The 15,157-nt window shown below is 38.6% G+C and overlaps 1 protein-coding gene across 1 annotated transcript; it reads left to right on the top strand.

Annotated features, from left to right (window-relative positions):
* Positions 1 to 380: 380 nt before the first annotated feature.
* On the top strand, positions 381 to 12,904 carry SERINC1 (serine incorporator 1; the record flags this gene model as incomplete). Its single annotated transcript, XM_079532774.1, has 10 exons — positions 381 to 419; positions 5,344 to 5,505; positions 6,437 to 6,630; positions 9,189 to 9,268; positions 9,437 to 9,574; positions 10,237 to 10,406; positions 10,527 to 10,617; positions 11,539 to 11,680; positions 11,845 to 12,091; positions 12,785 to 12,904. 10 exons carry the CDS (start codon positions 381 to 383, stop codon positions 12,902 to 12,904), a joined length of 1,383 nt encoding a protein of 460 aa, XP_079388900.1.
* Positions 12,905 to 15,157: the final 2,253 nt, after the last annotated feature.

The raw sequence follows: 15,157 nt of genomic DNA on the forward strand, positions 1-15,157 counted from the left end.
TTCACTCCCAACACCAAGCACTCGCTAAGCCTGGGTGAGGTAAGGCCGCGGTGGCAGCGCAGGGCACTGCGGAGCCACAGCTGGGCTTCGGCAGGGCACACCCGGCCCCACCGCACTCAGGCTATCTCACCGACCCCAACGTCCGCTCCGCACAACGGCACGGCTCAACCCGCAGCACGGCTGGACAGCCGACACCAAGGGTGAAAAACAGCCGCACGTGTCGCGCTCAACTTCCGCCACCGCCCCGCCTCCTGCTGCCCGCCGGAAGTGACGTTGCACGGCCGTCCGAACTGCCGGAAGTGCTGCGGCGAAGAGTAAACAGCGCAGCTGGAAGTGCGCGTCCATCTTGGCGGAGCCGGAGTGCGAGTCCGCCGCCAGCCATGGGCGGCGTCCTGGGCCTCTGCTCCATGGCGAGCTGGGTAAGGCGAGCCGAGCGTCGGGGTGGCTCTCTCTTCCTGTCCTCTTATCCGTCTTTCTGTCCTGTTGCAGGCCCGCAGCGGCCCCCGCCTCCCGGGGCCTTTGTCTCCCAGGCGGGGCAGTGCCTCTCCGCGTCGCCGGTCTTGGGGAGGTTGTGACCTCTCTGCTGCCCACCGACCTTCTGTGGGCGGCTGCCGCCACTCGCCCCCCCTGTCCTGGGCAGCTTTTCGCCCCCGACCCTGGGCCCCTTCTCGGGCTTCTCCGGGCTTCCCCCGCCGAGATGCACGGGGCGTAGGGGAGCTTGGTACCCAGGCAGGCCGCATGCTCTCTGCTGGTTTCTCAGCCCGTGTTGTCGTGCAGAAGGTGTTATGGGTCTGCTAACAATCCTTCTGCCCACACCCCTCACCCCCGCCCTCCTAGCCCTCTAAAGCAGTGAAAATCTCATTCAGCGTTGATGAAGTTTGCTCTGCTTTGGGAGAAAACAGAACTTGAGCGTTTCTCTACTCCTGGTGATTGTATTTAGCTTGTCTTTCTTACGGCTTTGTCTTGGGCAGCTCCGCCCTTTATAGCATCTTTGTCTTGTCAAGGCATCTTTGTCTTGTTGTTCAGCAGGCTGTGATGATGTCACTGCCGTGCTGAGTGTTGCTCAGTGCTTCTTCTAACTGCTTGGAAACAATAGTTGAGGGTGGGCTTAAAACTGTTAGCAGTGTAGGGAAACACAAAAGTCTGTAGAGATCTTTCATGACCGTTTTCTTCCAACTTGAGGTATTGCTGTCTTGTCTTTAAGTGATCCATTTTTCTAAATCCAGGCTTTGTGCAAATGTTCACACTCATGTGTTATGAATCTGTGCATTTGGGATAAAAATGTCAGTGGGATTGCAAAAATCTGAATTTTTCATACCAAGGAGACTCTACTTTCCTCAGAAAAATGAAGTTGTGCACATTTAAACAGAAACTCATAGAGCTAACTTAATGGTCTAACAAAGCCTCATGTAGATTCAAGTTCCTATGTTTGTGCTATAGTTTATCAAAACATATGAAGTTTTTTCTTTTTTTCTGCTGGAGTGATGTGTAGAGTGGTGATAACTTAATTCCTTAATCTCCTGTCCAAATTCAGTTAAATGATCACAGAGACAGTAAATTAGTGAGTATGAAATAAGCTACTATGCTGATATACATGTAAATAAGCTGCTGGAACACTGATAATATTTTGCTGAAGAGATGTTGCTAGTGTTCATTTTGCTTTAAGTAACGTTTTAAACACCACTTAATGAATTAAGCCAGGTAGGTTCTAATTATTAGCTGAATATAGTTACTTTAACGTTTTTAATTGGTGTCAAATACTAAGTGATGCCATAACTAGTTTAATGAAAATATTTGAGTTAATACGTGTTGCATTTTCAAGTGAATAAACAGCCTTTCCTGGTAATTGGTGTGTGTAGTGTGTGAAGAATCCTGTGTATTTGTTGTTGGTTCTGAATGTTAATTTCTGCTGAGAGAAATGTTTTCAAGATCATCTAATGGTCTTTTAAGTGCAATGACTTGCATAGTAATGGAATCTTGACTAAGTTAGATTTACTGTGGGCAGATCCCATCCTTTAAAGTGCCTGAAACAAATCCTTTTTTTTTTTTTTTTTTTTTTTTTTTTCCTGGTGGCTTTATAGTATTGATTTTCTTTACACAGTTAAAAACACAGTTAATCAATGCTTGATTCTGTGCAGCACTTTGTACGGCTGGAGTCTGTATGTGTCCCCAGTCACTAAGAATGCTAATGTATGAAGAGTTCATGGCTTTGAAAGAGGAGAGGGATATGGAAGGGGGTTTCAGAAGAGCCAGATGTCATGGAGTTTGCTGGTGCAGAATGTGCCAGCCAGGATGGCTGCTCCTCTTCTGGCTGGGGAGACAATGCTGCTCATGCTGCTTTGCAGGGCCAGGTGTTGTGCTGTGCAAGCTCTTCTGAGTAACTTTTGGCATCTTTTATTTCTTTGGCATTATTTTGCACGGTTACTTGTCCTGACTGCGTGGTGTGGTACTGTGGTGATGTGCTGCATAGTCAGTCTTCAAAAGCAAGGATGAACTGGGAGTAAGAGAAGCCTTAAATACCACTGTCATCTCACCAAAAGGTTTCTGATCCCACTGGCCTAGAACCATCAGTCAGTCCTGATGCTTTTTCTCTGTTGTGTCTTGTTTGTATTGCAGCGCTTTCTGAAGTTGCACCTGTGAGTAAGCTGCACTTCACTTGAGAATATACTTTTAAGCTTTGTTCTGTGCAGTAGTATCTTGCTGTCTGTGCTGTGGTATTTTTTAGGAGGAGAGCTCTGAATATAGGAGGAAAGAAATCAGTAGAAACTGTCTTTTCAGCTGGTAAACTGAATTCTGTGGGCAGATTGCTTCTTGTTCCCTGTTCTGTTTGGAATCTACTACTTGTTAGGAATGTTTTTAATAACAGCACGTACAATTCCAATAAAATAATATGTATAATCTCCTCAGAAGAAAGAGAGTCTTGGACTGTAATCTGTCTTTCTGTAGAAGTAGGTGACGTGCATTAATAGTATCAGGAGATTTCTCTTGTTCAGAGATGTGCTTGGTCATTACTGCTTGTGAGAATGAGTTGTTCAGGGGCAAGGTGTTTAAAAAGCTGATGTTGTTACTCAGACAGTTTAAGTCAAGTGGGCAATATTGTCTCAGTTGAAGCACGTTTTTACTAAGTGAGGTGGATGCAGTGATGTTTCTTTCAGCTCCTGTAAGTCCATAGGAACGTTAAGTTACATGCACTCTTGTGTGTTCCCTTTCTAACACTTGGGAGGAAGCTGCTTCATATACTTAGCATTTAATAAACAATTTAACAGTGATAATTTAGAGAAGTTTATGCCTGACAGTCCTTGCACCAAGTTTTCTGCAGCAACTGAACCTAGACTTGTGTCCGGCTCTGGCAAATTCGAGCTTTTAGTCAAGAATATATTTAAAAAATATTAATACAGACAGAACTAGTTAATGAAAATACACAATTAGCTGAAGAAAGTAATGTTTTGTGTAGAGAATAGGAATATTTTTCACTAGAGAGGTTATTTGTGGTGAGGAAATACCATATATGCAGTAGTACTCTATAAAGTCCTGACGAGCCCTAAGCAAATACTTGACATTTGTTTCCTGGCGACTTAGCATAGGTACCCCTAATGTAGTTGCTTGCAATCAGCATCTTCATTTACATTGTGTTGCAGTGATACTGTGTTGAAGAGGAGGAAGTCAGAGTGATATGCAGTCTTTTACATACTGGATTAGTTATGAGAATGGCCTACTTTTGCTTTTTATAACAAGGCAAAATTAATGATGTTTGTTAATTTAGAAACAATTCTGTAGCATAGTAGAGTGAATATTTTTGGCTCTTCCATCGTTGAACAAGAACATGTGGAAAATGAATATGAGGGAATTATTTATAAGACCCAAGATGTGGGTCTGGTTAAAACTGCCAGGACAGAAAATCAGAATCTTTTTCCCAAGGGATTGCCAGGAATTGTCTGGCTGTCTGCTGGTGTGCTGGCACCTTCCAGGAGGACGGACCACTGGTGTTTTGTTTGCCATATGACTAAGCATTAAAAACTCTAACATATGCTCATCATCCTGGCTGACTGATGTGTACTGGTCATGTGCCTGTGTCTGGGTGTCCCTTGAGTGATAATTAATGCCTTTTTTTTTTTTTTTTTTTTTTTTTTTTTTTTTTTTTTTTTTTAGCACAAGCAGAGGTTAGTTTTGCCACAGTTCAGTGCTTTTGTAAGAGGTTCTGTGCTCTGCTGTAGTACAGTCAGAGCAGGTCTTGTGTAATGAAGGCAACTGTAGCAGGGGACACGCTAGAATCTTACATTGGTAAATTTTATTGAACTGAATAATATGTGGCCTCCAAAACTTAGCTGTAACTACCACTGGGGTTTCCCATGCTTTTTATTATTATTATTATTATTTTTTTTTTTACATAAAATGATTCGTTTGTAAATGGGGGAATGAACTGCAAAATATTTTAATCTTCCCTTTTCTGACTTGCATTTACTTGTGGACCCTCGCCCTTCTTTTACTTCCCAAACTGCCTCTCAACAAGTGGCTGAGCATTGCTAAGGAGTACAGGGTCGTTTTTTTTTGTTTGTTTTTGTGAATCTGTGCCCTTCTTCCTGTAGTGCTTTGCTTAAGAACAAAACTTGCTGAATGCAAGTAATTTGTCTTTGATTCTTTGATAGTATTTACAACTATTGCACATTTCTTCCTGTTTCTGTTGTTGATGTTTGGTAGAGCTGATAATGCATATTGTGTCTTCATACTATTTGTGCTGTTACTAACTTTTGTTACATTGCAACTAACAGAATTACATGATACCCAGATGGGAATAGCTGCTAGAAATGCAATAAATAACAGCCTAAGCTTTAGGCTATTTTACCTGTTTTGTTGGTTTTTTTTTGGAGGGGGGAGGGGGGAGCTGAAATGATGTTTATGGCCTCAGTAAGGATTGCAGCCCAACTGTAAATGCTGAAGGCATACCTGGATGGCACTTATGTTTACATTTTTTTTCTATGGGCTGTATGTTTTTTCTCTCTGCAGCTGTGCAAGGGAGGATGTTTTTGCTAGGCTAAAATAATCCCTGAATCTTAATTAGATGAAAAAAAAATGTAATACATTTCAAGAGGACAATTAAGTGTGAATCCAGGCTGAATGGATAAATGATTATTTTTGGCATAGAAGTAATTTCACTGTACAGTTGTGCATTAGGAAGCACCACCAGGACTTGTTTGGAGGCTCTGTAACATGTTGCATTTACTTAGCCTACATTAATATCGAGTGATTTTCCATCATAACTTCTGATAATCTGCACAGCCTGACTGAAAGCTAGCAGTGCAAAGCTCTTTCAAGAGTTTGTTTTACCTTTCTTATCTCCATCAGATACCATGTTTGTGTGGAAGTGCCCCCTGCCTGCTCTGCAGGTGCTGCCCCAGTGGAAACAACTCCACCATCACTAGGTTGATCTATGCCTTCTTCTTGCTTCTCGGCGTGAGCGTGGCCTGTGTGATGTTAATTCCAGGAATGGAAGAGCAGCTGAAGAAGGTCAGGTTACTTCTTTACTGACATGTTTGGCAGAACAAATGTCAGAAGTAATTGTATATGATATCCTCAGAGCGTCGATTTTGCTCAGAAATGCATCATTGTTTTGCCACGTGTTCTTAACACTCACTACTAATTTGATTACAGGTCAAGTAAACAAAGGACTTGTGAAAGAACCATTGTGTACATAAATAGCACTATTTAGAAGGAAAGTTGCACTTTAATTGCTTGGATAAGAAAAGTCTTAAACAGGAAATTATAACTTATATTTGTAGTGATTTTTTTTTTTATATTATCAAGGTATTTCTAGTTCTTAATTGATTTTGATTGTTGCTAATAAGGATATTAATGAGAAATGAACACAGTCAAAGATTTCTAGTTTGTGTTGCTCTAGCTAAAATTTTATTTTAACTGCAAATGTACAGCAGGAATATTTTTTACAAAGGGTAGTAGGAAGTTCTTAGGGGTTTTTACAGTCTTACTTATATGAAGGTAGTGCATGAACTTAATGGAAGGATAATTTCAATTTTGAATTACTGGGGAGTTGATAGCTTTTGCTGAACTTCGATTGCATGCTGCGGTTCTGTTAGTCTTCATTTTATTGTTTTATTCTTTTCATTTTTTGTGGTAAATAGTAACTTCTGCTGGACATGCTTTTCATTTTCTACCCCTTGTCCCCAGATGTTGTCTGTAGATGTTCATTTCAAAATATTTCATTTCATTCATGTTATTTCATTCCCCTTGAATGCATTTAATATCCTGGTTTCAGCTTTAACCATACAGCTGTACAGCCCTGCGGTATCTTATTTTCTTAGCTAAGTTTGTAGTTCTTAATATACTATTCATTAATATTGTTAGATTATGCAACTTGCTACCACCTATTTACTCACAGGGGGCTTTTAAAGGTCACTGAACTATCTTGTATCTGTCACAGATTCCTGGATTTTGTGATGGAGGGATGGGAACAACTATTCCTGGTGTTCATGGCCATGTGAATTGCGACGTGTTAGTTGGTTACAAAGCAGTGTACCGTGTGTGCTTTGGTATGGCAATGTTCTTCCTTCTCTTCTCCTTGTTGATGATCAAAGTGAAGAGCAGCAATGATCCAAGAGCAGCGGTGCACAATGGGTAAGATACAGAAATGAGAACTGAGATGGGCACTTGACTGTGGACTTCATGGGAAGTTTTTTGGGAGATGTAGCTACTGTGGAAATGTAGCCTGCAGCCAAGCATGCTGGTCGAATGTACTGATCCACCAGCAAAAGAATTTCTTAGTAGTTAAAGGAGTGTTATTGCAGAAGAGGACATTCAAAGTTAGTAGAGTTCTCAGAGCAGATCAATTTTTGTGAAAGAAGAAGATGCACCTGGCTGTCAGTTTTTAGAGCTCTAGCTATGACACTGGATAATCCGTTTATACATTTCCCAAGAGTAGAGATTCTTCTTTTGTCCACAGAAGATGAAATTCAAGAATGAATAATGGTACCATTCTAGTACTGGGATGTTTTTCGTATACAGAAAGATTTTAAAGCCTCATCTGTTCTCTAGGAATTAAGTGGAAACTTTGATGTCTGTTGTTGACTTTAAATATAGTTGTTATAGATGTGTAACAGCGTTTGCCTCCCTGCTATCTTTTCTTCTGATCAGGCTGAGGATAGTACTGGAATTTTAGCTTGCAAATGGTCTCAAGCAGTTCTTTTTTTTTTTTTTTTTTCCCATGTTAGGTATAACTTTAATGTAACTTTTTAAATTTGTAGATGAAAAGAAAATGAGACTGTGAAGAATATGGCTTTAGTTCTTTACTTTATTCAGGTGTAAAGAAAAGTCTGCATATAGTATAGTTAAGAATGCATTAGAAGCAATGACTCAGTTCAGTCTTTCTCCCCCTTGGTTTGCTTACAAGTGTCCTCTACATCTTCCAGTATTCACAGAAAACTCTGTTAAAACATATTTTTAAAAAGCAAATGAAAGTAGATCAGCTACACTGTGAATGCTTTGAGGGATTTTGTTTTGTTTTAATAAAAGACAGTATATGTGGCGTAGAATCTTCCTACTGAAGACCACTTCTTAGCTGTTTGGTGTCTTCCTGATAGGCTTGTCTGGGGTTGCAGTATCTGATAGAAGTTTTTGGTACTACTTATACAACCCACAGAAGCTTATTCTTCTGTGCCAGTGTAGTGTCAGCACTAGAATAAAAGAGAAAATTATGTTCTTTAACTGTTACTGGTAAAATATTTGATGATTGGCCACTGCCAACACTGCTGTAACAGGTACCTGCTTCAATAATACACCTTAGAGATAGCTTTATGTAACTTTGGGTTTTGATTTTTTTTTTTAAGTTATATACATCTTCAGTAATGCTTTGCAGTGTGATCTTTGTGTTAGTGGTTTGCAATATTTCAGAATATTAGCTTTTCCCACATCTATGTACTCACTGTTTCACGCTTGCTTACAAGTCAAACCTAGTAGATAGGATCTAGTGCCAGCATTCATTTTCTTTGCTTTTCTAACAGCAGTCAAAATGGCTTGCCATTTTCTTGCCAGGAAAGCAACAAACACGGTTATAATGTATTCAGAGGATTGTTACTCACTCGCACAGAATAGCAACTGTAGGTGTTTTTTAAGAGAAGTATTATTTTTAGCTGTCATACAAACTGTGTGTGGATGAAGTGTCAAGAGCCCTTAAAAATGCATGGAATTAGAAAGGAACTTCATGCAAAATTGAAACTGTTTTTGTAATGACATTTAAATGTCCATGTGAATTTAAAAACTACTTTAAGTGGGTTATGCATTTTACAATAAATTTTCAGAGTTAGTTCAGCTTTCATACATACTTTTTTAAATATCCCAGTGAATTCATGTTTTCCCATATTCTACACTTCTTCCATCTTTCTTAGCTTCTCTCTGCCCAGCTGAACTTCTCTGAGTGCTCATCCGAAAAAATTTAATCTCACCTTTTGCTTGTTATGATCAAGTAGTGGTGACTGAAGTTTAAGAAAAGATAGGAAGGGATGGAAAATGTGAAGACCGTGCAGCTGTTTAAAATGTGGGAGTGTGGTACATGTCTTTGTGCTATATTCAGTTCTGAAGTACATGTAGATGCTATCATGCCTATATTTGGAGCTCCATGCCATTCTGATAAGGAAAAAAAGTCTGCATCTTATGTTTGGTGTGATTTTTTTATTTTATTTTTATTTTTTTTTGAAGCTCACTACAGGATGTTAAAGGTGTGATGGAAAATATCTCCCTGTCTCCTTTCTGTGACATCTGATCTGTTTTGCTCATCCTTGAGCATGTATCTCACAGTTACATTCCATCCTGGCTTCATACATCAGGGAGATATCTATGGGAAAATTAGTGTTGAACTCTGTGAATCTAGCATGGTTTAGCATCATTTACTGGAGGAAATAACAAATTTGGGTAGATGGAATAAGAGTTTTATCTTCTGAAGAAATAAGAATGAATGAATGAATATATATATATATATATATATACATATATACATATATATATATTTATATATTTATTTATATTTATATTTATATATTTTTAAACCAACACAACAAAACAGCCACCGAACCCTCTGAGAATATGTGTTTTGTGTTACTTTGAGGTCTTCTGAAGCAGATAGGACTGCAGTAGTTGCCAGACTTTTTCTTACCCTTTTTTTTTCCCCTTTAATTCTTTAGATTCTGGTTCTTTAAATTTGCAACAGCACTTGCAATTAGCGTTGGAGCTTTCTTCATTCCAGAGGGACCTTTTACTACTGGTAAGAGAACGTTGTCTTCTATTGGATTATGGTGCAGTGGTAGTGGTTTTAAAACTAATTTGAATGTGTACTGAGAGCTTACAGTTTTTGTGGATGCATAACCTTTATGTTTTAAGACGAGGTGGTAAATTATCAGTGGCCTTGAACTGCTTTTATTTTTCTTTATAGTGTGGTTTTATGTAGGTATGTCTGGAGCATTCTGCTTTATTCTAATTCAGCTGGTCTTGCTAATTGACTTTGCTCACTCCTGGAATGAGTCTTGGGTTGAAAAAATGGAGGAAGGAAACTCAAGATGCTGGTATGCAGGTATTGTATTGCACCAAGAACTTTCACATTTCATTGTATATTATGTTGGATACATTATTCACCTGAGTAATGTATTTCACCAGAAAGCGCAAGAGCTACTTTGTGTATTATGTATCACTTTGTTGTAGTGTGATTCTACTCGATTGTCACAGTGTTCTTCTGATACTGAGTTAAAAATGGAGTATGGGGACTCCGAGCAGGAGAAGAGGGAACTGCTGCTGAGTGATGCTATCTACTCCCTAGGCACAGGAAGTCAGTATACCGTATCAGAGAAGAGGCAGTTATAGGTTAGGCTCTTAGGTTTTTGCTTTTTTTTTTTTTTTTTTTTTTCCATCCACAAGCACAGGTTTTGTTACACCTTAGCACTGATTAAAAATAAACTGATTTCATACTAAGTACAAGTTCTGTGAGCTTTTCCTTATGCCTACCTAGTGGTCATTCTTTTAGGGTATAGGGACTGTTTCATCCTGAAACTCTACCATATGGCCTTCTCACTCCCTCTCCTCAAAAGAAGCGGGGAGGACAAAGCATGACAGAAAAGGTCTCAAAGTAATTTTGAGATTTTGTTTATAATAATCAAGTTTTGGATAATTTACAAGATTATTTCAGTTTTAATATGCTGTATTACTAAGCACTTAAACTCTGTTTCTCTTTCTTCACAGCTCTGCTGTCAGCTACAGCTGTCAATTACCTTCTGTCTCTAGTAGCTATTGTCTTGTTTTACGTTTATTACACTCATCCCGAAGGTTGTTCTGAAAACAAGACATTCATCAGTGTTAATATGCTGCTGTGTATCGGTGCCTCTGTAATGTCTATTCTGCCAAGGATTCAGGTATAGTTTTGTTATTTTCTTAGTTTTCTGTATTATTTTTTCATTATCAGAAACCCATGATATAATCACGCTTGAGACTTTTGAGTTGCCTAACTGCTGTTTCATGGCTATTTCATACAGGAATCTCAGCCAAGATCTGGTTTGCTGCAGTCTTCTGTGATTACCATCTACACGATGTATTTGACTTGGTCAGCTATGACCAATGAACCAGGTAAATGTGGCAGCAGTGTGTGGCTTTTTAGGTGAAAGGTTCAGCTATAAATTCTATCTTCACCTATTTGCAAAGCAGCACTGGAATGAGGTACTGTGATGTGTGCAGCCACAAGTTTCTCCCACGGCTCTGATTTCCTGCAATAACACTAAAGAAATTGTTCTTTTAAAGATATCTCCATACCAGGTTTGAAGTTTCTTGGTTGGTATTGAAATGTTATTGATGATATTTTTCCTAATGGAGGAATTATTTCAATGTAGTAATGTTGTAACACTTCTTGCCTGAAAACAACCAGATGTCTTAAAAAAAAAAAAATTCATCAATGAAATAAACTGCCAAATGTTGATTTCAGTGCTTTAAATTGTCTTTAGCATGGAAGTAGCCTTTAATCTTAATTGTAGGCAATCTTCTGTGCTCCTGTGTAAAGGCAGAGATCTGAGTAAATGTAACTACTAAAGTAATTATGGAAAAGTAGTCTGCTTTCTGCTGTTACATCTGTGTGTTGTGTGTGGATGCTGAAGTTAGGAACTGTTGGTATAAGAAACTAATTTCATAGCATTCTTTTTAACTGAGATGACTGATACCTATCTGTATACAATATGGTTGTCATACTTGGTTTCTAGCAGGAAACTTTTACTTGGTTGCTTCTGGTTGTATGAGATGGCAAAAGTAAAGCACTTGATAGGTATCTCAGGGCAGGTAAAGGATTTCAAATCCTTTATAAGTTATACTTATATAAGATTTTGTACTGTCATTGGCCTGTTATAGAGACTCTGTATGCTAAAATTCAGATTTTGATGCTTCAAAACTTTAATGGTCACGATGTTTTGTGCTATTACTCAATGTTCTGCATGGAAATGCACTTTTAAGTACGTGTTCAGTTTTTGTTTTATGTAAGTTTTAATGTAATTTCCCTCACAGATAGGCGCTGTAACCCAAGTTTGCTGAGCATCATTGGTTATAATACCACCACCATTCCAACCCAAGGTCAAGTAGTGCAGTGGTGGGATGCGCAAGGAATTGTAGGACTGATTTTGTTTTTGCTGTGTGTTCTCTACTCAAGGTAAGATTGCTTTAAAAAAAAAAAAAAATATATATATATATATATATATATATATATATATATATATATATATATATCCCATTGACTTGTATTACTTCTGATTGTCAGCTGATAAATTATATTCATTTGGGTAATGGTACTGCATCCTTCCCTGTCAAATACAGCATCCGAACATCCAATAACAGCCAAGTTAACAAGCTGATGCTGACCAGTGATGAATCAACTCTGATAGAGGACGGAATGCCCAGGAACGACGGCTCCCTTGATGATGGAGATGATGTTCACCGTGCCATAGATAACGAAAGGGATGGAGTTACTTACAGCTATTCCTTCTTCCATTTTATGCTTTTCCTGGCATCGCTGTATATCATGATGACACTTACCAACTGGTACAGGTATCTACATTTCATAGTACAGTACGCCAACAGTCTGCGTGCAAGATGTACATTTAGCTGGTCAGACAGGCACAGCTAATGTACTAGAAGGAATGTGGCTCTGAATGGGGCTTCCCTTGAGAAGTGTAGTGTTTGACCCATGTGAATGAATTGTAGTTGTATAACATTTACAGATGTAATGTTAACAGCTTAAGCAGTACTAGTCAGAATTTAAAACAAATTAAAGATCTCTAATAATTTGTTGATGAACTGCTTGTATGAAAATAACAAAACTAGAAAGGTGTTTTCTTCTAAAATAACTTCCAATGGATAGTCTTGTTCTTGGTTTGATTCATGGCTCTGCTTAAATGAATGTGATATCAAGATTATTAATTCTCCTAGGGTATGTCTTTTCACAAGGTAAAATGAATTACCAGTAGCATAAATGCTATCCAAGTCAAGCAGATGTTTTTAGTAGTTATTTCTGCTCTTGACAGATTCTCTTACTCAGTACTTTTTGGGCTACTGTTTGAAAATGGTATTTTCATATAGATTGGTGTGGGCTAATTGGAGGAAGTAAAGAGGAGGCATCCTTTGAGGTGTTAAGCTGACATTAAAATAATTGACTGTGCAAATGTTGAATAGTAGCTTACTACATGGTCGCCATATTACAACAAAAATTGCAAATCATCTTTTTAATTCTTTCAACAGTCCGGATGCCACTTATGAGACAATGACCAGCAAATGGCCGTCTGTGTGGGTGAAGATATCTTCCAGCTGGATTGGCATTGTGTTGTATGTGTGGACTCTGGTTGCTCCGCTGGTTCTTACAAATCGTGACTTTGACTAAGGGAGCTGTACTGCTCTCCAGGGAAGGTGGTGTTAGGTTCACCATGTTTTTTGAAACAAACAGTATTCAGGATTATAGTGTAGTTGTAAATATGTGTGCGTGTGCTATCTGTGTAGCATATACCCTGCTTTACTCTGCATGATCACCTTGAATCATGTCTTTTTGTCACTTCACTAAATGGCTCTTTCTGGCTGAGCTCAGTGAGAATTGCTACGATGGTAGTTTTCATAGGATTATTCCTAGATCTAGTGCTTTGGGAGCATTAGAAGATCAAGGCCTTTTGGAAGTATGTCTTTCTTCCCACTCTCAATTGTACTAAATAGTTCTCTGGGGGAAATGAAGTGCAAATGTTAATTAATGTAACAAAATAGTATTATATCAGGCTTTGCAAGGGAAGGAGGGACTGCCTTTGATAATCCATGTTGCCTTGATTCCAAAGTAATATTGAGTTAGCATTGTTAGATGCAGAATTGTGTGTTGGTACTTACAGGACATGTTGCATCATTTTGGCACTAAAAGCCTGGCCTTGTACTAAGGGCAGCACAGTACCTTTAGCACAAATGTTAAATGGGGAAACTTGCACCTGAAATTGTGGAGAGGCTGACATCTTCCTGTGTGTCTGATGTTGTCCCATTGCAGACAGAACTGGGGAAAAAAAATATTCTGGTAGCAGATGCTCAGAAGCATGTTTTTAAGACACCTGTTTACAATATGCATCTGTTTTGTTTTTTTTTTTTAAAGGTAGTTTAAGTGGAATAGCTGTGTTTTAATTTATTGCTGGTTTTGTGCCACTTTCTTGGCTAAGTTACAAGCACAAATAAGGAGCTGAGTGGTGAACACTGTTAACATGTCAGAGGAATTTTTGTGGCATAATGATTCAAATAGAAGCAGCAGCAGCACTGAATGCAGTAATTAGGGGAGGCTTGCATTAACAAAAATCTTTAAGATACTCGAGGCTCTACATTTTGATTTGGGTACTTTGCTGTCCATTACCAGAGATAAAGTTCAGCCTAGAAAGTAGTTTTAGACAAAAGGTAAAGCATTAGATCTGTTTGATTAAAATACTGTATAGTTTTGTGCAGTTATGAAAAATTAAATGCTTTTGTGCTTGCTGCTTTGTAATTGAAGTATGTAAGCTGCATTATTTATATTTTTCCTTTACTTGCTATGACCTGAGACAAGCTGTCTGCTCGGGAGGTACCCTAGAGCACTTAGATGATGTCATGATTATCTGTTACTGTGATGTTTATACTGTTACTTCTTGTTGCTAATTCTTTTCTAAGCTTTTATTATAACATACTGACATTTAGCGCGGAAGTATGACATGTCACTCAATCATGAAATGGTAATGAAAGGATTAGCAAAGGCTTGCAGTAATTTGAAATATGTTGTTACCTTAAATAAATTTGGATGAAACTGTGTAATTACTTTTGATGTCTCATACTGCTTCTGAACATGGGGCTAGAATATGGTTCTTACAGTGTTTGAATCTTACATTCTCTGGACACTTTCAAGTTACTTGGGAGTTGAAAAGTGAAAACTGACAATGCTGCAACATACACACTGTCAGCTCAGACTCTTGGTATCACATGTAAGCCTGGGTGAAGTTTTTCAAACTGTCTCTGCACCCTTTGCACCCATATTATTCAAAACACCAAAATGCTTTATACTTGTAACTGCATTCCTACTTAAACAGGACCAGAGCATAATTTAAGCTGCATTGTATTATTTTTTTTTTTAATGCTTAGGTGAAATACCTTAATGCTTGTTTTAATACAGTAGTTCCTGATATTAGAATTAACTGGTATTTCACTGTAGTGCCTGTAACTAACTGGTCCTTCATGGAAAAAGGAAGGCGAGGAGTCAGTTGTGTCAGCATAAATTCAGCTACTCTTAGAAGAGGCCAGACTATGCCTTTACGAAAATAAAGCTGTTGAATTTAATACGCTTCTAGTATCATAAAGGCATTTCTCCCACACCGTGTCTCAATAAGCAAGCTTACTGTAGTTTATCACTCTACTAGGACATCTTACTCTGAAGCTTCTCTCAAACCTCTGTAGCTACAGCTCTGAGGGCAAAAAGGGATTCTTCAGTCGCAGTTGACCTTCTTACACTAAATCAGATGCTCAGTGAAATCATTTGATTACTGTAATGTCAACTTGTCCTATATGACACTGACAGTGGTCATATATACCTTCTCTTCAACTATATAATGAAGATGGAATAACAACTTGAATAAGGATGGAAGCCTTA

The sequence above is a fragment of the Tetrao urogallus genome, assembly GCF_951394365.1.
Source record: "Tetrao urogallus genome assembly, chromosome: 2".
In the NCBI taxonomy this organism is placed as follows: domain Eukaryota; kingdom Metazoa; phylum Chordata; class Aves; order Galliformes; family Phasianidae; genus Tetrao; species Tetrao urogallus.